Here is a 25,087-nt window from a genome sequence, read left to right on the forward strand (position 1 = left end):
ATCCTGTTCAGCAATGGCAGAGCCCTGGCAGTGTGCATCTGTTCTCTACCAAGTAATTTTTAAATGAGAGAGAGCATTGAAGTTTAAAACTGTCTTGTGTTAAGCTGAAACTTGGAAGAACGTTATTGTCAATGCAAAACAATACCTTTGCATTTCAAATGAACTGTACATTTTTGTTTTTGAACGTTAGCAAAAAGCTGAAGTAAACTGAGTACTTCTAGTTTGGAAGCAAAGCGAAAAGGACTCGTGCCATTTATTTCTTGGGCTACCATTCAGAAAGAGGTACTGGTGTCAGGTGACAAACCACTGTTGATAATTTCTATCCATAATAAACCCTTTGCCACTGTGCGCAACCGAGCCAGGCCCTTTACCTCTATTGTTGGGAGGGATCGCAGACCCACCCGTGACATCTATCTTGTTTACCTGTGGTCTCCCCCACATTGGCTCGCCTACCCTTACATGCCACATATGCTTGCTCTGAGTTCTATTGTCCCATCTGCCTGTTCTGCTAACTTGGAGAAATCTGGTAGCTCAGGGTGCATGTATATTGCAAAAGGAAGTGTGCGGTGCGGTGGGATGAGGGGAGGGGAGGTAAGGGGCTGTTAGAAACCTCTGACTCTGCTTATTTTCCAGGAACTAAAAACTGGGCATGGCATTGTGTCCACCAAATATTTTATTTTGCCCAGGGCCCTCTACAAACCTTGATTGAACCATACTTGTGTCCTTCATGGGAGAAGGGTACTTGGCAAGGATTTTAAATCAAGTGTCCGACCACACAGAGACCATGTATAATGCAGTAAAGATTATTTTACAATTTCCCGGTTCTCCGACACAGCCTTGGGAGTCTTCACCAAGAAAGTATGTCCCTCTACCAAGGAATAAGAAGCTTTTTCTCCTGCTAATATATCAGCATCAAACTTTGACTCAAACACTCCAGCCTTTGCATAATCTGCTGTTGGTTCTTGCTCTTAAAGAGAGCCCACATCTTTCCTACGGTCTCCTCAATGGTAAAACCTTTTACTATGGAATGAAGGTATTCTGGGTAATTTACAGCTGAAACATAACAGTGTGTTGTACCCATTTCCATATAAGTCTTACAATGATAAGGCCACTTGCAAGGAACAAGAATAATCTCACCATCCTATAAAATGACAGGCTAGAGGAGGTACATTTGCCAGTGTTGGTAAAGACTGACTGGACTTGCTGTGGTGGTTCCATCAACAACCCATCCTTTCCTATGAAAGTTACACAAAGCAAGTGCTCCAAAACATCCACTGATGTAGTCTACTCAAATAAGCTTCTATTCTCTCATTTCTAACCTATTGAGCCATGTGAAAGTATTCAGTATTCTGTGTTACATTTGCTATTCAAGGATTAATATTTAGTCTGACTGAGCTGTCCTTGTAGTAGGAACAGCATTTTCTAAAGACCATATTTAGTCATTGTATCCGTAGTCTTTCACTCATCAATGTAAGTGATGTAAGCGACACGTCATAATTTATTCATTCGTCAGTGTTAGAATTTGTATGATTTGCTACTTTCCAAGGAGTTGTCCACCATGACTGGACACTATACTTTTCTTTGTCCTACTTTGCACTTCAAATGAAGTTAATTGGGCTGGCTCGGGCAAAAAAAGCAGAGTGGTGACTTCACACAGTTGTCTCTTTCTCCAATGATCATCAGAAAAAGAGACATCAATTTCACACAGTTGATGTCTTTCTCCGATTATCCTCGTTAATTAATTTGGACAGATGAGAGAATTCCGAACCTACTTTTACTACACTATATGTAGGGTGTTGTCTATTTCTACAACATAAAAAAAACAAATCACAACTTTTTAAAAATAAATTTATTTACATTACGTGACTAATTATATACAATTATACAATATGTACATTCCAAAAAATTTTCCAATAACGGGGAATCTTCATTCAAGCATGAAGGATCTTTTAATAATAAAGCTCCTTATCAACCCAACCTGAAAAAAACAAGACCTTGAGAATGAATAACCACTCACAAGTTGATGTACGACATCTTCTCTGATCATAGTTGATGTTTCTAAATCTTTTAGCTTCCTACATTTAGACCTTTGCTGCTGGCCAAGTGGTGGTAATTAGGAGGTCAAGACCAAATTTAATCTAATTTCGTGTTATGGGCATACTGTAGATGAACGAGAAGTCTCATTCAAGCTGTATCTTAAATACAGTCAGGTTTTCCTAAATACTATTTTTGAGAGAATCAGACTAATCCTATATTCGTAATATAATTGGCTTATAATTCCCATAAATGGATAGACAAGACCACCTAATACGTCTTGTAAGTAGGGAAGATGAGCATCAGTTTTAACAACCTTCGGCAATGACAGCTCAATATAAAACATGAGAGCAGCTTGGCAGGTATTTGACCATCCATATCTTTCATTACTACATGCTGTCATGGAGCTGTCGTGACCTAAAGGCCTACAACCAATGTTCTCTGTAAGTGTCTTGATACCCATGTGTACACAGTGGTCTACAATGATATGGTACAAAGATTCATATTGTAAATACTGCCGGGGAAACGTCTTATGAGAAGTTTTCGAAGTTCATCATAAACTAAGATGAGAAATGTATATTCGATTCCAACAAACCAGTATTCGATTCTGTGGAAAAGTGTCAAACATTTGATTCTGATTTAACGAAATGATGGTGAGGCAGCTGAAATATGCACATAACATATGGTAAAGTCTGCAATTTTGGCGATAGCATATTACTTCTGACTTTACACAGTGACTTAGGGTAGATGGCTACTGCAACGTCAACATCACAATCAAGACTTATTCTACATCTAGTATTGCATCTCATCAGTCATGGAGGGGACTATCGCAACAACTGATGAGCAACCAACTCCTGCTGTGCGATCATCTGATTAAAGGATAGCACCAAGAGTTGATGCTTGAAATATAACCTTAGCCACTACCATGGTGACATAATATTAACTGATTGTACTATTGGTGTCTACTGCCCAGTATTATCATTGAGCTGCATGTCACCTTTTCAATAATATTTGATATTGTATGTCCATGGGTAGGTTCAACTTCAAGGGTAAACTGGGCTGTTGCATGGATTAGGGTATGGATTCTACTTCTGCCATCTGGTATCTACTACTTCTCCATATGGTAATACTTACCGAATGGGCATAAAGTGCAAGCCTTCATTCAGCCCAGGGATGTAACAGAGGCCAACCCCAATGACTACTTGTGAGAGTAAGCCCAAGAAGATGATTTTTTTCCTGTGGAAATAAAAATGAGTATAAAGCAAGGAAATACCAGATAGTTTTTGTCTTTTTAGTACTGCCTTTGTGCCAGGGATAGCACTGTTGTATTGTAAGTTAGCCCCAAAGGTTGCCCCTTTGTGATGCTGCAGTGTTGGCTCCTCTTCTGGATACACCCCTGCTTAAACATAATATATGAACATAACATGACATCTTACTGATAGAAGTTCCAAAAACTGACTCACTCACCTGAAAAAATTCTTGGTCATCAGGGTATTTCTTCTCGTTTTTCGGATAAGTGTGTTCATCATCTGGCAGACCACAATACTGATAAAGAAAGCCAAGTAGCAGTACCACTCCTGGTTGAGACGCTGTACATAGGTCTGCAAAATAGAGACAAGATTATACAGGTTACTTTGTTTTAAAGTATTCATAATTTGCCTATGATGTCACTGCAAAAATATAGACATTGCTGGTTGTGCTGGGACTTGAGCAATGATTTTGTGTCAAAAATGTCACCATTCAAGCTACTGAGGCCTAATTTGATGTTACTGTAGGACTTTAGGTGCAGAAAAAAATGTCTCTTTGGCAGAACTTATTAAAGGTCCGTAGCCTTTCCATGGAAATGATACTGATATCAGCACTATAGCTTGGCTTTCCTTAATCCAATGCGAAATGTTCAGTTTACTATTCTATGGGAGGTAAAATTGTTGGTGGAAACCAGCATCCATTGCACATGTCACACCAAAACCCCTCTTGGTTATACCCCTGCTGTATGAGATATATTTCAGCTGAAAAGTGCAACAACCATTTCAGGGAATGTAGAGATGTAGTTCTACAATAGTTGGAGAGCTGCAGGTTAAAGACTACTGAATTATAGCAATTAACTATCTCCTTAACTCGAAAGTCTATCCCTAATAGGTCGCCTATCTTCTTGTTCCACATGCTTACCCATTCCTGCCCATAACTGTCTTCTAGCTCATTGGTGTTTTTGTCTTCCCATAGAACTCGGAGTCCAAGTAGTGTAGCTGGAAGGTATCCTTGTTGAGCCATAACTGTGAAATAATTCACAAAACCAGCATAGGTTTCCATTGCAGCTGTGGGGCAAATAATACATGCACATGTAAGCCTCCTTGGTATGGGATCTCTTTGCGTTGCGGTCGTTTGATTTGACAATAAAAAAAGTAAGTTTCACAATAAATTTTTCTTACCTATGTGAAAGTAGGAATATGACAACAGCTGCATGTTCACCAGTCGCTCTTTGAGTGGGTTACGTGGCTTTCTGGTCATGATATCATTTTCTGCTTTCTCATACGCTAAGGCAATGGTAGGAATCTGAGGGAATCAGAGAAAATTAGTGACATTAAGAAATTTGCCAATCCTAGAGTAAATTATGTATTGTCGGTTGAGAAGATGCTACGTTATTTGTAGAATATTCCTTCCAAGGAGGTCACCTGAACTAAGTCATGGGCATGCAATGTGTATTGATGCATGAAATTCACATATGTTCCAAAATGAGAACTTACAATATCAGTTCCCAGCTCTATAAAGAGGATGGTGATCGTTCCTAAGGGCAAGGGACAGCTGATGATAACCTAGACCATGAAAGGGATCATCTCCGGAATGTTCTTGGTCACCATGTATGAAATGGACTTCTTCAGGTTGTCAAATATCAAGCGCCCTGAGAGGAGAATGATATTTAAGAGTTATTTGAAAAAATTGATACAAATAGCAGAAATATATATAGAAATGTGTTTATCTGCGTTCCAGGAGATATTTGCCCGTCTCAAAAACATATATCTGTCTGTAAGAGCTCTTACATGGAATGATTATCATTCAGTTTAATGCTAGATCAAGCAAAACTGGGCAATAATCATTCTCTGTAAACACTGCCAGTGTCTGAAAAACAAATGATAATTCATTCGGTTATTGCTTAGTTTAGGCAGGCATAAAAAATAAGTGATTGACCTGTGTAATCAGGCATTCGTTCATCAATGAACCACTGCCTGTTTAATCTGAACAGAGGTGGGTGGCTGAAAGATCTCCAGCACGGTCTGCCCCCATTCAGTAAGCACAGGAGTGGTAATCGTTGATACGACTGTTGGAGATTTACGTGCCCAACAGTCGCCCCATGTAAAGGGATCCTAAGGACCTCAAAGTGAATCCTCCCTTCCATTCATTACAACAGGAGCCCACCCCTACTAGTAAGTCTACAATAAAAAGTTAGATGCACTAAGTTCTACCTTTAACAAAAGCCCCACTCTTTATCTACCTATTAGCCAAAATTAAAAGGAATGAAGAGGAAAACCCCTGCAACATTCCTACAAGGTTCTTTGTTTCAAGAGAATGCAGAACGAGTACAAACTGACAACACTAAGAACAAGTCTTTCTTGCTTCATTTACCACTCATTTCTATGGTTAGCGTTTCTTAAAATAGGGTACAATACTAGAATGATGCATTTTGTCTTGGAAAAGGAATTGTTTACTTTTAAACCAATTTACTAATGCATAGGTCGCAAAAATAAAAGATCCTTCTTGGGCTCTTTGGGCCTTGAAACATTTTTATTCCCAAAGCAGCCATCTTACCTTCTTCCACACCAGTCACAATAGACGCAAAGTTATCATCCAGAAGAATCAAATAAGCTGAATGTTTGGCAGCATCCGATCCACCAATACCTATCGCCACCCCAATATCAACTTTCTTCAATGCAGGGAAGTCATTCACACCATCTCCAGTCACAGCCACAATGGCCCCCTGATGGTTTGAGATATTATGTGTTCTTAGTATATTCATCTTAAAGTCAACTTTGAGTTACAATTCTCTATGCTTTAAGATTATAATGGAACTTACCAGTCTCTGACAACCTTTAACAATGAGAAGTTTTTGTTGGGTTGAGGTCCGGGCAAACACAATTTCTGTGTGATATCTTAAGATGTCATCCAGTTCATCTGAGTCCATGTCAATGATTTCACTTCCATTCACTACAATGGCGCAGGCATCTCTGTAATTGAAGTGAACCGGTTAATATGCTAAGAAAACTTGAGCTGTAGATTAAAGAGATTCTGACAGTATTTAACATGGCTGCAGCACGGACACACTCTGTGCACTATAAGGGTGCACTGTACATTATACAGAGTGGGGGGACGGGAGGGGGACATACATGGACCTAAAGGCTGCTGCAGTGTTCACATGCACAAAAACGAGCATTGTAGGGGGTAAAGTGTAAGGGTTTCCTTTAAATATAAACAATTGGAAAGCTTTCTTCCTTTTAACAAATAACGGGGCTAAGTAAAAAACATACAGCACAAAGATTAGAGAATAGATTGTTATAGATTTTGATGTGGATTTTTAAGCCGGTTGTGTAGTAACCCAGAAGTATCACCACATAAGTGTACTGATAGTTCAGGGAAATTGTATAAATGTGACTTTAAATGTGCTCTTAATATTTCATGAAATGCCTCATCTTGAAAGTGGTGGCTAGCATAGAGTTCAGTTTAGAAAAGCATCACAACCTTCCACCGATCAGCCAATCAGCATTGGGTAAGTGGGAAGAGCAGAAGGTATTAAACTTGTTGTAGTGTCCCAATAGTTTCAGTATGGAAGAGTATGGAGTACAAAGAAGCAGAATAGGAAGTTGTGTAGCACAGTGTCATCCAAGACAGCTGGTTCTAGCAACAGATCCTCACAGTTCCTAATAGCTATTTCTGAATCTGACTTCTGCAGGATAAAGGTTACATAGTGCAGGTTGAAGATTTCCCAGGCCATTGTGAGAAACCCATATCAGCAGTATGAAAGCAAATAAGACAGCAGCACTTACAGTGATCTTCAGGACAGAACTTTAGAAGCTTGGATTGTAAAAGACTTTTGCTATCATCTTCTGGATGCTGAATAAACATGAGTTAACTGTTACCCTTTCTGCCTCCATGGACTCTTCCATTTGGGGTATCATGCTACACCAAGACATCACAGGAAGCAGAGACCACCCTCACCATCAACCACCAACTTTTCAATGTAGTATAGCTAAGTGAAAGTGGGACTTATACCTTAACAACCACCATGATTATCACCTCCCATTCTGGCGCACTACAGTTCCACATCGTAAGCTTTACTAGATGTGTGAGCCAAGCCCAAAACTAGCGATAGTTGATTGAGAAAATAGTAAATCACATCACCTGGGATTAACTCTTTCAACAGGGATTTCCAATCTGCTGGTAATATCTTCCACCGTCTCGCCTGTACTTGAGATTATGCCAACACTTCTTGCAATTGCTTTTGCTGTGATTGGGTGATCTCCAGTCACCATAATAACCTACCATAAATAATAGAGATGATCAGATATTTTTATTGATTATCATATCCAGTTATCACTGTGATCCATGTTTGGAGATATTTACCTTAATGCCTGAACTACGACACTTCATGACTGCATCAGGAACAGTAGAACGAGGTGGGTCAATCATGGAGATGAGGCCAACAAAGCATAAATTATCTAGTGGAAAATTTCCATTTTCTGCACTAAAGGGGTAACCAGACCCATAGAAAGAAGGAAGCATGAATTGACAAAAACCTGTAGAAGTAACAGAATGTGTAAATAGTTATATCCTGAAGATATATAGTCTAACGAAGTAGAATCCAAGGAGCATTCAGTCTACGTTGTATAGAAATTTCTAGAGTGTCCATGAAAAGTTGCATATACCCACCAAGTACTCGCTCTCCTAGACTCCCCAGGGCCATATACGCTGTCTGAAAGTTCTTTCATTTCCTCATCCAATGGATATTCCTGTCCTATCATGATGGTGCTACATCTAAGATTCGTTCTGGGGCATCTTTCATCACTAGCAAGTAACTATGCTTGGAAGAATCTTCTAGCTTATGAATGGAGACCTAAGTAGTAAGGAGAAAGACATCAACACTGAGTAAACATTCCCATTAACGAAAACTAGCAGAACTTGGGTACTGGTCCATCAATTACCTGGTACTTGTTGCTGGAATTAAAAGGGATTTCAAATACTTTCTCATTCTTTTGTCTTCTCTCCATGACTTTTCCCAAAACATTCTCTGTGAATTTTAATAAAGCTGCTTCTGAGGCATCTCCATTGACTGTTCTCTGCATCAAAAAGGAAACTTAAGATATCAACCTTTTTTATAATGGGATTTGATTTTGATCATCAGGGATCTGACTTCTCAACCCTTGGTGAATAGCTGCTAGCCTAAAATTTCCACTGCAGCATCCACGTAATATGTAAATGGGCCAAGTCAATCAGAACAGCTATCACTATTACAGAGGGGCTCTTCTGTTTCATAGATTGCAAGTAGGGAATCGCCTCTGTGACATCCATATAGCCTAATGGGACATTTGGCAGTGGTTGTCTTCATGAAACACTTTTATTCTCTTTATAGGTGCAAGATAGATCGATATTAACCCTTTGCAATCCAATTTTGCATTCAGGGTTTCCTAGGGTGGCTTCTCTTTCTGCCACCGGCTGGCTAGAGCCAGTACTAGGATTTTGGACATGCTGGAGAGGCCCCTGACAACAGAGCAGTCAGTTATATACAGTAAGAATACCCTGCCAGACATCTTTCAACATCAGAAGCTTTACAGCCTTCAATCAGAATGTCTTTAGACGTCAGACAGTGGATTGGAAAGGGTTATATAGATGATAGATATTAGATAGAGAGATAGATATACCTTGCTTATGGGCAGGTCTTCCTGATCAGCATTAAATTCTGCTCGGTTGCATAGGGTGGCAATTTTACCCAATGCATGCCAAGACTGGGAACTCTGGTCAAACAATTCACCTGGAGAGAATAATAAGCAATGGTTATCTTATAGCAGTCTAGCCTGTTGTGTGAAGACAATTATTTAAGGTGCCATGATTAGAGATTGATGGGTTCATACCTGTCTGATCTTCACTGGTATCTGCATTATGGATCAAATTATCAAACCACATATGTGCCACAGTCATACGGTTCTGGGTGAGAGTCCCAGTCTTGTCAGAGCAAATGACTGAAGTGGACCGAAGAGTCTTAACAGCTTCCAGGTTCTTCACCAAGCAGTTCTTCTTTGCCATACGCTTTGCAGTCAATGATAGACAAACCTAGATGGTACACATGGCATTAGGAAAGCCAAATAGTATTCAAAAGCAATGGTTGACAAAGGTAATAACATATTTATGAGTTTATTAACAGGTACTACTTACGGTTACAGTTGCCAGTAGTCCCTCAGGCACATATGCTACCACAATACCAATGTAGAATATTATGGAATTGAGGGGACTATATCCCATAGAGACAGAGATAATGAAGAAAAGTATGCCAACTTCCATTGCAAGCCCACTGATCAGGTGCACAAAGTGCTCAATCTCCAAGGCAATGGGTGTCTTCTGGTTTCCAACTTGTGAAGCCAGCGATACAATCCGTCCAATGACTGTACGAACACCTGTGTTAATTACTATACCGCATGCTGTCCCTGTAGAGAAAAACTATTAAGTTGGGTTTTAGTCACTTTGCAGCACATACGGATCATCTTAGGTACTACTACTGCGTGCATAATTTGAAGAGTATAAATGAGCATCTCTGGATATTGATTTATAGCTAACCTTCCAAGCAAGTCGTGGAATAGAAGCCCAGGTTCTTCGTCTCTAAGGGGTTTTCATCTGTGCAATCCACACCACGAGTTTGTGGCACTGATTCTCCAGTGAACGATGTTATCAACCTACACATCAAGAGCAATAGGTCAGTCTCATGACTTAATGTATTCTAAGACTATCTTCCAACTATTTCCATAGTGTCATTTATATTGAATGTAAAAGTGTCTTCACTTTTCTCACCTTGCAACCCTGACTCTCAAGAATACGTAAATCAGCCGGGATTTTATCTCCACCTTTAATAAAGACAATGTCCCCCACAACAAGGTGTTCTGCTATCATCTCAATACGCTTCCCATTACGAAGGACCAAGGCTTGCTAAATCAAGAAAGAAATGTATTAGAAACAAAAACTCATCAAGTGTAATGTCAAAGCTTTGCAGCAAAGCTTCTTACCTGAGGCACCATGTTCTTAAATCCAGCCATAATGTTGGTACTTTTAGCTTCTTGGTAATAAGCAAAGAGCGCAGTCATCACCACTACTGCGATCAGGATGATAGCTAACCAAAGCTGAAGACATAGAGGAAATGCAATTCAGTAACTGACACAATACGCAATCACAGTAGTCATGATACTTGATTAAAGATCTACATGGTTACATCCACTGGTTTTCTTACATTGTCTTTGGCAACAGTGGGATCTTGTGCAACTTGAAGGCCGTATGCAAGAAAGCACAACGCAGCTGAAATCCAGAAGACAATGGAGAAACCACCGGCCATTAGCATTAAAAATTTCACAATTTCCGGGGTTCCTTTGGAGGGGAAAGCTTATTAGGTCCATCTCGGGTGAGAAGTTCTTGGGCAGCTGCAGTGCTCAGACCCTTGAAGAAAAAGATAATTTGTCAAAATATTGTGCCCCTTGGGAGTAAGGACAATACATGAGACCATCAAATGGTCAAATTGTAAACTTACCTCTTTGATATTTACTGAATATTTCTTTTCCAATTCTTCAGAATTCAACTTGTGGTCAGACTGGAAAAAGAAAATATGTAGTCAATACTTCCCACAATTAGGAAGATTTATTTAAAAAAAGGAGTCTCTTACTCTATACTTTGAAGGAGCAAAATCCACCAACTTTACTAGGGGCTCATGTCTCTTAACAAATTTGCCACATTTCACTGAACCTGAACAATAAACAAGTCTAGCTTTGCATGGTAATTTGTGCAAGTAATTTTTGCAAAAATCTTAGTTTCGAGGAGGATCTACCCCTCCTGCTAAACCTTGACCACTTGCTCGCTACTTTTAAAAAATGGCTGGAAGTGTAAAAAGTAGAGATGAACGAGCACCAAAATGCTCGTTACTCGAGACGAACTTTTCGCGATGCTCGAGGGTTCGTTTCGAGTAACGAACCCCATTGAAGTCAATGGGCGACTCGAGCATTTTTGTATATCGCCGATGCTCGCTAAGGTTTTCGTTTGTGAAAAATCTGGGCAATTCAACAAAGTGATGGGAACGACACAGCAACGGATAGGGCAGGCGAGGGGCTACATGTTGGGCTGCATCTCAAGTTCACAGGTCCCACTATTAAGCCACAATAGCGGCAAGAGTGGGCCCCTCCCAACAACTTTTACTTCTGAAAAGCCCTCATTAGCAATGCATACCTTAGCTAAGCACCACACTACCTCCAACAAAGCACAATCACTGCCTGCATGACACTCCGCTGCCACTTCTCCTGGGTTACGTGCTGCCCATACCCCCCCCCCCTCGCACGATGCAGTGTCCACAGCGCACACCAAAGTGTCCCTGCGCAGCCTTCAGCTGCACTCATGCCACACCACCCTCATGTCTATTTATAAGTGCGTCTGCCATGAGGAGGAACCGCAGGCACACACTGCAGAGGGTTGGCATGGCTAGGCAGCGACCCTCTTTAAAAGGGGCGGGTCGATAGTCCACAATGCTGTACAGAAGCAATGAGAAATGCAATCCTGTGCCACCTCCATCTGGAGCTGCACACGTGGGCATAGCAATGGGGAACCTATGTGCCACACACTATTCATTCTGTCAAGGTGTCTGCATGCCCCAGTCAGACCGCGGTTTTTTATAAATAGTCACAGGCAGGTACAACTCTGCAATGGGAATTCCGTGTGCACCCACAGCATGGGTGGCTCCCTGGAACCCACCGGCTGTACATAAATATATCCCATTGCATTGCCCAACACAGCTGAGGTAATAAATTCATGTTTAATGCAGGTGGGCTTTGGCCCACACTGCATGCCCCAGTCAGACTGGGGTTCTTTAGAAGTGGACACATGCAGTTAGAACTCCCTGTGGACCCACGGCATGGGTGGCTCCCTGGAACCCACCGGCGGTACATAAATATATCCCATTGCAGTGCCCAACACAGCTGATGTTACGTGAGCTGTAATGCAGGTGGGCAAAAAATTAATTTGATTACTGTAGGCGAGGGCCCCCAAAAATTGGTGTACCAACAGTACTAATGTACCTCAGAAAAATTGCCCATGCCCAACCAAGAGGGCAGGTGAAACCCATTAATCGCTTTGGTTAATGTGGCTTAATTGGTAACTAGGCCTGGAGGCAGCCCAGTAAAAATAAAAATTGGTTGAGGTGAAAGTTTCAACGCTTTAATGAGCATTGAAACGTCTAAAAATTGTTTAGAAAAATTATATGACTGAGCCTTGTGGGCCTAAGAAAAATTGCCCGTTCGGCGTGATTATGTGAGGTTTCAGGAGGAGGAGGAATATTATACACAGATTGATGAAGCGAAAAGGTCCCCGATTTTGATGGGGATAGAGAACGATGCTTCCATCCGCGGGTGCAGCCTACGTATTGCTTAGGTATTGCTGCTGGCCGCTGGTGGAGAACAGAAGTCTGGGGAAATCCAGGCTTTGTTCATCTTGATGAGTGTAAGCCTGTCGGCACTGTCGGTTGACAGGCGGGTACGCTTATCTGTGGTGATTCCCCCAGCCGCACTAAACACCCTCTCTGACAAGACGCTAGCCGCAGGACAAGCAAGCACCTCCAGGGCATACAGCGCGAGTTCAGGCCACATGTCCAGCTTCGACACCCAGTAGTTGTAGGGGGCAGAGGCGTCACGGAGGACGGTCGTGCGATCGGCTACGTACTCCCTCACCATCCTTTTACAGTGCTCCCGCCGACTCAGCCGTGACTGGGGAGCGGTGACACAGTCTTGCTGGGGAGCCATAAAGCTGTCAAGGGCCTTAAAGAGTGTTGCCCTGCCTGTGCTGTACATGCTGCCTGATCTCCGCGCCTCCCCTGCTACCTGGCCCTCGGAACTGCGCCTTCGGCCACTAGCGCTGTCGTATGGGAATTTTACCATCAGTTTGTCCGCCAGGGTCCTGTGGTATAGCATCACTCTCGAACCCCTTTCCTCTTCGGGTATGAGAGTGGAAAGGTTCTCCTTATACCGTGGGTCAAGCAGTGTGTACACCCAGTAATCCGTAGTGGCCAGAATGCGTGTAACGCAAGGGTCACGAGAAAGGCATCCTAACATGAAGTCAGCCATGTGTGCCAGGGTACCTGTATGCAACACATGGCTGTCCTCACTAGGAAGATCACTTTCAGGATCCTCCTCCTCAGGCCATACACGCTGAAAGGATGACAGGCCAGCAGCATGTGTACCCTCACCAGTGGGCCAAGCTGTCTCTTCCCCCTCCTCCTCCTCCTCCTCCTCCTCCTCCTCCTCCTCCTCCTCCTCACCGCGCTGAGATATAGACAGGAGGGTGCTCTGACTATCCAGCGACATACTGTCTTCCCCCGGCTCTGTTTCCGAGTGCAAAGCGTCTGCCTTTATGCTTTGCAGGGAACTTCTCAAGAGGCATAGCAGAGGAATGGTGATGCTAATGATTGTGCCATCGCCGCTCACCACTTGGGTAGACTCCTCAACCTTTCCAAGGACCTGGCAGATGTCTGCCAACCAGGCCCACTCTTCTGAAAAGAATTGAGGAGGCTGACTCCCACTGCGCCGCCCATGTTGGAGTCGGTATTCCACTATAGCTCTACGCTGCTCATAGAGCCTGGCCAACATGTGGAGCGTAGAGTTCCACCGTGTGGGCACGTCGCACAGCAGTCGGTGCACTGGCAGATTAAACCGATGTTGCAGGGTGCGCAGGGTGGCAGCGCCCGTGTGGGACTTGCGGAAATGTGCGCAGAGCCGGCGCACCTTTCCGAGCAGGTCTGACAAGCGTGGGTAGCTTTTCAGAAAGCGCTGAACCACCAAATTAAAGACGTGGGCCAGGCATGGCACGTGCGTGAGGCTGCCGAGCTGCAGAGCCGCCACCAGGTTACGGCCGTTGTCACACACGACCATGCCCGGTTGGAGGCTCAGTGGCGCAAGCCAGCGGTCGGTCTGCTCTGTCAGACCCTGCAGCAGTTCGTGGGCCGTGTGCCTCTTATCTCCTAAGCTGAGTAGTTTCAGCACGGCCTGCTGACGCTTGCCCACCGCTGTGCTGCCACGCCACGCGACACCGACTGCTGGCGACGTGCTGCTACTGCTGACACATCATGATTGCGAGACAGAGGTTGCGTTGGAGGAGGAGGAGGGTGCTTTAGTGGAGGAAGCATACACTGCCGCAGATACCACCACCGAGCTGTGGCCCGCAATTCTGGGGGTGGGTAGGATGTGAGCGGTCCCAGCCTCCACTAAATTCACCCAATCTGCCGTTAGGGAGATATAGTGGCCCTGCCCGCTTGTGCTTGTCCACGTGTCCGTTGTTAAGTGGACCTTGGCAGTAACCGCATTGGTGAGGGTGCGTACAATGTTGCGGGAGACGTGGTCGTGCAGGGCTGGGACGGCACATCGGGAAAAATAGCGGCGACTGGGAACTGAGTAGCGCAGGGCCGCCGCCGCCATCATACTTTTGAAGGACTCCGTTTCCACAACCCTATACGGCAGCATCTCCAGGCTGATCAATTTGGCTACGTGCACGTTTAACACTTGAGCGTGCGGGTGCGTGGCGGCGTACTTGCGCTCAAACACTTGCGCTAGCGACGGCTGGCCGCTGCGCTGAGAGACATTGCTGGATGGGGCCGAGGACAGCGGAGGTGAGGGTGTGGGTGCAGGCCAGGAGACGTTAGTGCCTGTGTCCTCAGAGCGGGGTTGGATCTCAGTGGCAGGTTGGGGCACAGGGGGAGAGGCAGCGGTGCAAACAGGAGGCGGTGAACGGCCTTCGTCCCACCTTGTGGGGTGCTTGGCCATCATATGTCTGCGCATGCTGGTGGTGGTGAGGCTGGTGGTGGTGGCTCCCCGGCTGATCTTGGCACGACAAAGGTTGCACACCACTGTTCGTCGGTCGTCTGCACGCTCAGTGAAAAACTGCCAGACCTTTGAGCACCTCGGCCTCTGCAGGGTGGCATGGCGCGAGGGGGCGCTTTGGGAAACAGTTGGTGGATTATTCGGTCTGGCCCTGCCTCTTGCAACCTGCCCTGCTGTTGCCCTTGCCTCCCCCTCTGAAGACCTGTCCTCAGTAGGCGTAGCAAACCACCTGGGGTCAGTCACCTCATTGTCCTGCTGCTCTTCCTCCGAATCCTCTGTGCGCTCCTCCCTCGGACTTACTGCCCTTACTACTACCTCACTGATAGACAACTGTGTCTCAACGTCATCGTCCTCCTCACCCACTGAAAGGTCTTGAGACAGTTGCCGGAAGTTCCCAGCCTCATCCCCCGGACCCCGGGAACTTTCCAATGATTGGGCATCAGTCACGATAAACTCCTCTAGTGGGAGAGGAACCACTGCTGCCCAATCTGAGCAGGGGCCCGAGAACAGTTCCTGGGAGTCTGCCCGCTCCTCAGAATGTCTCATTTTCATGGAGTGAGGAGGCTGGGAGGAAGGAGGAGCAGCAGCCAGAGGATTCTGAGTTGCAGCAGTGGACGGCGCAGAACTGTGGGTGGACGATAGGTTGCTGGAAGCAGTTTCTGCCATCCACGACAGGACCTGCTCACACTGCTCATTTTCTAATAAAGGTCTACCGCGTGGACCCATTAACTGTGCGATGAATGTGGGGACGCCAGAAACGTGCCTCTCTCCTAATCCCGCAGCAGTCGGCTGCGATACACCTGGATCAGGAGCTCGGCCTGTGCCCACACCCTGACTTCGGCCTCCGCGTCCACGTCCTCTAGGCCTACCCCTACCCCTCAGCATGCTGTATTACCAGTAATGCAGAAACAGAACGTTGTAATTAAATGTGCCGCTTATTGGCCTGTGGTTGGAGGCTGACTTCGCTTACGGAACGCCAGAAAATAATTTTGCGCAAGCCTGCTGTAACACTTAGCTGGCTGCGTATGAACTTGGAGAACTACTACACCCAGCACAGACCCAGAACACTGAGGACAGTGACAGGCAGCCCAAATAGATTTTTTTCCCCAAATTTTTTTGCAAAGGCCAACTGCCTATATTCAATTAATATGTCTTCTGTCCCTGCCTAAGTGCTTCTGGCCCTGGAGTATGTCAAAGAACTGCAGAGTGTTGCACTGTGAACTGCAATACAGCGGTGATTTCACAGCCCAGACAGAGCCAGGAAATAATTTTGCGCAAGCCTGCTGTAACACTTAGCTGGCTGCGTATGAACTTGGAGAACTACTACACCCAGCACAGACCCAGAACACTGAGGACAGTGACAGGCAGCCCAAATAGATTTTTTTCCCCAAATTTTTTTGCAAAGGCCCACTGCCTATATTCAATCAATATGTCTTCTGTCCCTGCCTAAGCGCTTCTGGCCCAGGAGTATTACTGCAGGGCGCAATGCTCTGCACGGCCGATATACCAAAAAAAAAAAAAAGTGCAACACTGCAAAAAACAGCCTCCACAGTAGTGCACACGGTTAGATGTGGCCCTAAGAAGGACCGTTGGGGTTCTTGAAGCCTAAAATACTCCTAACGCTCTCCCTATAGCAGCTCCACCAAGATACCACTTTCCCTCCTCTATGTCAGAATGCATCTGTGGCGAGCCGCGGGAGGGGACGATTTTTATACTCGGGTGACACCTGATCTCGCCAGCCACTCACTGCAGGGGGGTGGTATAGAGCTTGAACGTCGCAGGGGGACGTTGTAATGCCTTCCCTGTCTTTCAATTGGCCAGAAAAGCGCGCTAACGTCTCAGAGATGAAAGTGAAAGTAACCCGAACATCGCGTGGTACTCATTACGAGTAACGAGCATCTCGAACACGCTAATACTCGAACGAGTATCAAGCTCGGACGAGTACGTTCGCTCATCTCTAATGTTGGATAATATTTTATCTAATAAATGTCTAACAGATAAATACATAGATTCTAATATACTGTATATTTATCTTACTACTACATATTAAATAGACTATGGTTAGCAGATGGATAGATGAGATATTAGATAATATCTATCTATCTGACAAATCATCTATTTATCTGATAAATTCTTTATTATATAGATTCTGACTGATAGCTTATACACTGTATATTAGGTGTATATTTGATGCAATCTATCTAATAAATAAGAGATATTAGATAATCTAATATACAGTAGATTATCTATCAAATAGAATCTATCTTACTGCTAGATTTTAAATAGATGATTATCAAATAGATATTAGATGCCATCTATATGTTAGATAAATATTATCTAATCTCATCTATCCATCATATAGATTCTCTCTAATATATCATCTATTTTACTGCTAGATATTAGATGATTATCAGATAGTTATGAGCAGGGGTGTAACTAAAGGCTCAGATGCCCTGGTGCAAAAGTTCAGCTGTGGCCCCCCTATCCTTAATCTGTACCCATACCTAGAGACGTAACTTGAAGATTCAGGGCCCCAATGCAAAACCTGTAACAGGGCCCCCCAACTATAATGCTTTATTCATACTACTAGGCTCCCTATATGGAGAAGAGAGGTCTTATGGGCCCCCTAAGGCTGGGTTCACACGGGATGGAAATCCCACAGAAATCTCGCAAAATATCTGCAGCTGTACCGCATGGAAATTCCACAAGATTTCCGCAGTTTGAAGTCCCGTGGGATTAGGCGCGGGTTTTCAAGCAGCTTATTCCTCTGCAGCCAGCTCTTCCCCATAGAGAGGAGAGATGACCTGAGTGGAAATGTTGATACAATTGACATGCTGCGGCTTTGATTTCCGGGCTACATGTCAATATCTGCGCAGCTTGGCCACAAATCTCGTCCACTTTGCCGCTTTAAAAATTGCCGGCGGAATTTCGGTGCAGAAAGTCTGCACAGAAATTCCGCAGCAATTCCACCCCGTGTGAGCCCAGCCTAAGGCTCCTGGGCCCATGTGCAACCGCATCCCCCATAGTTATGCCCTGAATACGAGATAAATGTAGATAGGTCTGTAGTAATTCACAGTCTCCTAAATAAGATATATATATCTTTCCATATATTTCTAGCTTTATATAGAACAGTAAGTGTCGGCTAAATTCTTAAACTGAAAGACATTTTGCAGATATACTAGAAGTGCACTTACCTGAGAAGACATCCTTGCAGGGCTGGATATTCAGACTAGGTCAATGTGCTGCAGGAAGGCTGATGCTGGGGTGCTGCAGGAGTGGAGCTGCCTAATCCTAGCAGTTAACTGATGGAGGATGCCATACCTCTGAGGGATCAGCCCATATTTTATATATTGAGTGGCCCTGCCCACTATCCCCACCTCCAGGTAATGAACTCATTAGATTTTGGATCTAGCTATACCAGGTTTCCTCCAGATAAGGGTGAATTCACACGAACGTATATCGGCTCGGTTTTCACGCGGAGCTGATACACGTCGTCCTCGTGTGCAGGGGGGGGGGGGGGAGGATGGAAGAGCCAGGAGCAGGAACTGAGCTCCCGCCCCCTCTCCGTCCCTCTGCACTATTTGCAATGGGGAGAGGCGGGATGGGGCGGGGCTAATTCACAGACCTTAGCCCCACCCCCATCCCGCCTTCTCTCATTGCAATAAGTGCAGACGGGCGGAGAGGAGGCAGAGAGGGGACGGGAGCTCAGTTCCTGCTTCTGGCTCTTCCATCCTCCCCCCCCCCCCCCTGCAGAGAGAGACAACGTATATCGGCTCGGCGTGAAAACCGAGCCGATATACGTTCGTGTGAATGCACCCTAAACCAGTATTTCTTTCTCTTTACACAAACGTATTGAGATGCTGATTTCCAAGATGCTCCTGAGGCAGACGGGACTGGCAGGAAATACTACTGCACAATATCCTAAAAAGGCATATAGTCATATATGTATTGGCTGAGGGTTCACATTTTTAGGGCATGCATGTGTTTTAGACCCATTATACGCCCATAATAATCACTGCCGCATAGTGGGACAAAACGAAACCATTGATTTCCAATGATTTCAGTGGATTCGCTTTTACTATTGGACTTCTTCCCTGTTAATTGTATAAGCAAGAAAAGATAGGTCCTGCCCTAGCTTTGCCGCATGTAGTTAATATTTCGTGCGGGAAAGATAGAGCACGTCCTATCTTCTCGCTATTTTTTTTACAAACTCTTGCGCTATGGTGTGGAGTTTGAACGGCCAGGGAAAATCCTCATTCATGCCAACTATGCTCTGTGCCAGTGAGCGTAGGTGCGCATACAGCCGTCTGAAACCACCCTCAAACATATAGGCATGGATATGTAGCCTGTAGAGGGAACTTCAAGTTTGTATGTGAAGTTTGAAAATAAACTGAACAATCACCGCATCAGGCCTCGTTTAGATGAACGCTGTTTTCGCACTGCTAAGGAGCAAGAAATCAGCGCAGCTATAGTCCTGAAAAAAATGCGTGAACGGGTGACTTCAAGCTCTGTGCTGTTAAGGCTCCCATAGGAGTGTATGGAAAGCACACAGCAAAGATAGCACACTTTGCACTCGCATGTTCTTTCTTTGTTAGATGAGCTGATTCAGCGCGTCCAACAGTCGGCCATGTTAGCGCTTCTATAGGCACCAACGGGTTCCTATAGAAGTGTGTTTTGAGCGCTGCTTAGCAGGGCTAAAACAGCGCTCATCTGAACGAGGACTTAGGAACACTAAGGCTAACTTCACCCGGGCGAGCGCGATATTGGGCCTTGCATCTGCTGCAAAATCGTATATTGGTGAGCCTGATTTCGTGCTTCCCAATATACAATTTTGCAGCAGATGCGAGGTGTTTTTGTTTCAAAACCGCCTCGCATGGCTTTAGATTGTGGAGTTTATCGCAATGTTTTCAATGGGAAAACCTTGCATCGCATTGCATGCACCTAGCATATAGTGCAATGCTGCTGCCGGCCCCATTGAAAACAATGGGCAATGCCATGCGAGGTCACACACAGATAGGATGTGCCGTGATTTTTTCCTGCAATGCAATGAGCAAAAAAATCACTCGCGTATGACCACTTTCAAAAGAATGGGGTTCCTATTCATGTAAAATTTGTGCAATTTTCATGCCAGTGTGAAGTCAACCTTTCAAGGGCTTTCTCACACACGCATTTTTTTACAGCGTTTAGCTGGCGTTTTTAACGTCCCACTTAAAATGCTGCACTAAGCCTCCATTCATTTCAATGGGGCTTCTTAGGCAAGTATTTTAGCGCAGGATTTAGACACATGCTAAAACGGATGCTGTATGTTGTTTTTTTTGGCGATCCAGCACGTTTTTGACAAGCTGCGTCACCCATGGCAATGAATGGGGTACATTAGAAACAGCTTTAAAAACTTTGCAAAATGCTGTGCACGGCATTTTACAGCGTTTTTAATGCTGCTTACTATGGCATCGGGACAGGGGAAAATAGTGATGTCATCAGCTTGCTTCGTCTGCGTTGTTACTGCACAAAATATGCAAGGGAATCACAGTGGTATTTCGAATCTATATAGTATATAAATCGCCCTTCACAGATATAGATTAAAACTAATAAATTTTATTAAGAAACAATATTAAAATAGAGGGCCAACACACAACACATAACAGACATGGACTAACATACACTGTACTTTATTAGCCCAGATGGCTGAGTAATACAGGAATGTCAATCCCCTATACAATATAGGGGGACTAGGTACACCAGTCTCAATTAACCCCTCTACGATATGGGGGCCTAGATTGCTAGTCTAAGAACAAAGACACACTTCGTAAGATAGTCGGAAGTGTCTGTCCTCCAAGGGAGGATGCTTCAGAGATATAACTTATTCAGTTATATATGCAAAAATGCTGAGTAGTTTATGCACTCATCCATGTTTTTTTTTCCATTTGTTATTTGGTTTAATGTTAGGTATTTCTGTTTGTGCTTAACAGTGGAGGTTATGAAAAAATGCTCGACGTGTTTCTCCGTCCCTGTCCGGGACAGTTCTTCAGGAGCAGAGCTAACAAATCGCCCAGAAGTGTGCGTGATCGTTACGATAAACACTGATCACGAGTCTTAAGACTATTGTTGAAAGTCCTATAAGAATCGAACCCTAGATTTGGTTCTATCAATTTCCTCCAAATAGATGTTTGCTGCCTATCCCCAGAGCCTCGATGTAGCTTTAAATAAGTGGGGGATGGGTAAGTAGGCAGAGTACCCCCATTAAGTAAGTAAATGTAGATCCAATATTAGGAGTCACGACACCGACCTCCACTGCAACGTGGGTCAGTGTGTTTACTTGCTTAGTGGCTCAATGGGGGTGATCCCCAATATCCAGCCATAGAAAGAGAGATAATACTCTCCGTGCGGATCGCGCTGTATAATAGCAGTGCGTTCCGGGATCTAGAATAGTGTTCTAGACAGGCGGTGCTAGCTTGGGCACAATAGCCCACTCATAGCATCCTGGCTCAGTTAGTAAAGAGCATGAATCCAGATCCATAGAATAGTTCCTATTACGGATACAAATCGATTGCCCCAGTTTAGAGATCCTGACAATAGCAGGACTATGGATCAATGATTCAGCTTTTCCCTATAGCTAGATTAGATGGAGTTTCAGGTAGAGGATAAGAGGAAAGTTATAGCGCCTGCGGCTCTGGTAGTGAGCGGCCGGCAATGAAGTCCCAGAGCTTCTGGCACGGATTAAGAAGGTTAGATAGCTCCTCCCTCATGTGGGGGTGTGTAGATTCTAACCAATACGATGCCAGATGAGGATGGTCCAAACCTGTTCAGGAACTGTCAGGCAGATCAGTGGTGCATTTAGCGCGTTTCCTCCTTCTAAATGGCAATGGTGATCCCGGTGGCTTCCGGAGATGTTCTCCTAACAGGTCCTTCTGCTCGATCGTTAGTTGGTGGGCCGTGAGCCACATGAGCGGCCGGACCACGTTTCTTCCGCGTTCCACACTGGAGCGCATGTAGCGCTGCGTTATGACGTCATCACGCAACGTGCAACTTGATTGGACGGTTGGACGCAGGCGTGATGACGTAGATCGAGGGCGGCGTTGACATGCCTGTTCTTGTATTCCGAGAGGGGATGTGCCATGATATAGGAGTGGCCTCTGTACTGATCAGTCCCCTGTCATCAGGGGGCGTGTGCATATATAGTAAGAAGACGTGGCTAATCTTAATGGTCCTGACTGATCCCCTATCATCAGGGGGCGTATGCATATATAGGAAGGAGACGTGGTCACTCTTATTTAGGAGAATCTGATGTTATCTTTTCTATCACCAATGTCCTTAATATAAAGGAAGGAGTAGTATCGCCGTAGTTAGTGCATCCCTGAGCCATCCCGTTATGATGGAAGGAGTAAGAAGCCTATTGATTTAAAATATCTTCAATCGCCATCAGGGTTATATTGGGTCTTCATTAGTGGAGGTAATTGCCTCTACGACACTCTGGATGTGTAGTAGGTACGCCCAAGTTTTTTCAGATAAATCGGTTAGCCTGCATATACGCAGAGTCAGGTCAGATGCAGGTAAAATAGAGATATAGTAGACGATTGTGGATATAATAGATTTATGAACACAATGCCCATAAAAAATAGTATAATAGAGCAAGGGGTTACCCAGATGGTCCCCGTGTTCCCCAAGATGGAGGAGGGGGGGGGGGGGGGGAAGGAACACCAAGAGTTAACTATCATAGCAGAAAAGATGTCAAGAATTGTTGTATTACATGTTCACATAAGTGGTCCTAGCCCTAGTGGGCCATGAGTATGCTATCGGTAAGAATATCGGGAAGTGGAGACCCGAGTTTATAGGAAGCAGTTAAAGTTTAGAGTAGTGTTCAAGCCCGCAGGTGTTAGGGTATTGAGTCTGAAAATCCAGGCGGCTTCTTTCTGTAGAAGTTTGTGTCGAGATTGCCGCATCTGGCATTAGTTCGTAGACTTTCAATCCCTTGGAATTTCAGGTAATTTAAATCACCATTATGGACTGTTAGAAAGTGGTCCGCTAATGGTGGTGATTCACAATGTCGGATATTTCCGACATGCCCCAGGATACGACGCCGGAATTCTTGAGTGGTTTTTCCGACGTAGTTTCTGGGGCATGGGCAAGACGCCATATATACGATATTGCGTGTTCTACAATTGATAAAGCTCCTGTTAGAATAGATCTTATTGGTGCTGCCGCTGATGAACGTTTTGCTCTTCAGTATGAAGGTGCAAGCAGCACAATCATGGCAGGGGTATGTCCCAGATGGTTTGGAACTGCCCAGCCAGTTTTCTTTCGAGCAGGGGGTTAGATGACTCTTGACGAGATGATCCCTCAAATTGTGCCCTCTCCGGAATGTTATCAGCGGGGATGCTGGTACAATATCTCTTAGATCGGAGTCATTAGAGATGATGGTCCAATAATGTTCCAGAATGTGTCGGACCTCCTTTGTACCTGTGTCAAAAGTCCCAATGATTCTTGATGTCCTTGAGTTGTCACGTTGTCGAGGAGCCAATAGGCTGTTTCTTGGTTAGGCTTCTGCATATTTTAATGCATCCTCGATGATTTTCCTTAGGTAATCTCTCTCCAAGAAGCACTGTTTCAATCCTAGACTTTCTTGTGGGAAATCTTTATTATATGAACAGTTACGTCTGATTCTAAGGAACTGCCCTTTTTGGAATCCCTCTCTTTAAGGTGAACGGGTGGTGGCTGTCCCACTTGAGGAGACTATTAGTCGCAGTTGTTTTGCGATGAAGGGTCGGCGTAATGGATCTATTAGCCTTTTTTGAAATCAGTAGATCGAGAAAGGCTACTGATTCCCGATTGATTTCCGATGTTAGTTTCAAATTCAGGTCATTGATGTTCAATGTTTCGACAAATCTGTTGAAGGAAGCCTCAGTACCTTTCCAGAAGACCAATATGTCATCTATGAAACGCAGCCAGAGGGTGATGTTGTCAGACCATTCTTTGTTCGGATATATGTACTTTTCCTCCCACCAGCCCAGGTAGAGATTGGCGTACGATGGGGCACAAGATGTCCCCATCGCCGTCCCCCTGAGTTGGTGGAAGTACTGGGTATCGAACAAGAAGTTGTGGGTCAGAATGAAGGATAGAAATTTCAGCACGCATTGGTTATGTTGTGAGAAGTGTGGCCCTCTCTGTTCCAAAAAGAATCAGGTGGCTCTAATACCCCCGTCGTGTGGGATGGAGCTATATAATGACTCGACGTCGAGTGTTTCGAGAAATGTATCTGGGTCCCCAGATATCCCATCGATGATTTTAAGGACGTCCATGGTGTCTCTGACGTGGGATCTTAGAGATGTTACAAATGGTCGTAATATCCTATCTATGTAGATACTCATATTTTGTGTGAGATTCCCGATGCCAGACACGATCGGTCTCCCGCGAAGGGGACCTGTCCCTTTGTGGACTTTAGGTAGGGCGTAAAAAGTAGCCACTATTGGGTGCGTCGGGTTCATATATTCGAGTTCTTTTCTATCAATGCATTCCAACTCCCGGGCCTCATATAAGACTTCCCTTAATTCCCCTTGGAAACGTATGGTCGGGTCCACAGTCAAGACCTTACATCAGTTTATATTTATCCCTGCTCATAATGACAACGTTCCCCCTTTATCCGCTGGTTTGATTATTATATGTTCATTGGTTTTAAGTCTCTGTAGAGCATCACTTTCAGCTCTGGGTAGGTTGGGATATTTTTTGCGGGGTTTGATGGTCTTCAGGTCTTCTGTTACCAGGCGTTCGAAGATGTCAGTTTCGGGACACGGGCATGCCGGGGGGTTCGAGGTATTTGGTAATTTAAGATCTGTAAAAGTACCGGTTCCCATTGGTCTCTCATTTGCATTCTCCAGGGCTTGTAGTATATCTAAACCTGGTAGGTCTGTAACTGTAAGTCCCAATTCTTTGGCGCGTTCCCGGTTTTTGATACTGAAGTA

General features: G+C 44.6%; 1 protein-coding gene, 1 long non-coding RNA gene and 1 pseudogene across 2 annotated transcripts in view; 1 reads left to right on the forward strand and 2 right to left on the reverse strand.

The window, feature by feature from the left end:
* LOC136632365 (potassium-transporting ATPase alpha chain 2-like) overlaps positions 1-18,461 on the reverse strand; it is a 479,010-nt gene extending 460,549 nt beyond the window's left edge. Inside the window, exon 1 of the mRNA XM_066607175.1 lies at positions 18,326-18,461. Coding sequence (XP_066463272.1) covers positions 18,326-18,337 — 12 coding nt within the window. The 5' untranslated portion in view covers positions 18,338-18,461. The remainder of the gene's footprint in view (positions 1-18,325) is intronic.
* The window catches only part of LOC136632368 (uncharacterized), a 69,557-nt gene that overhangs the window by 265 nt on the left and 44,205 nt on the right, over positions 1-25,087 (forward strand). The window lies entirely within an intron of this gene.
* On the reverse strand, positions 804-17,633 carry LOC136631693 (potassium-transporting ATPase alpha chain 2-like; annotated as a pseudogene).

Source organism: Eleutherodactylus coqui, chromosome 6 (assembly GCF_035609145.1).
Source record: "Eleutherodactylus coqui strain aEleCoq1 chromosome 6, aEleCoq1.hap1, whole genome shotgun sequence".
Taxonomy (NCBI): Eukaryota; Metazoa; Chordata; class Amphibia; order Anura; family Eleutherodactylidae; genus Eleutherodactylus; species Eleutherodactylus coqui.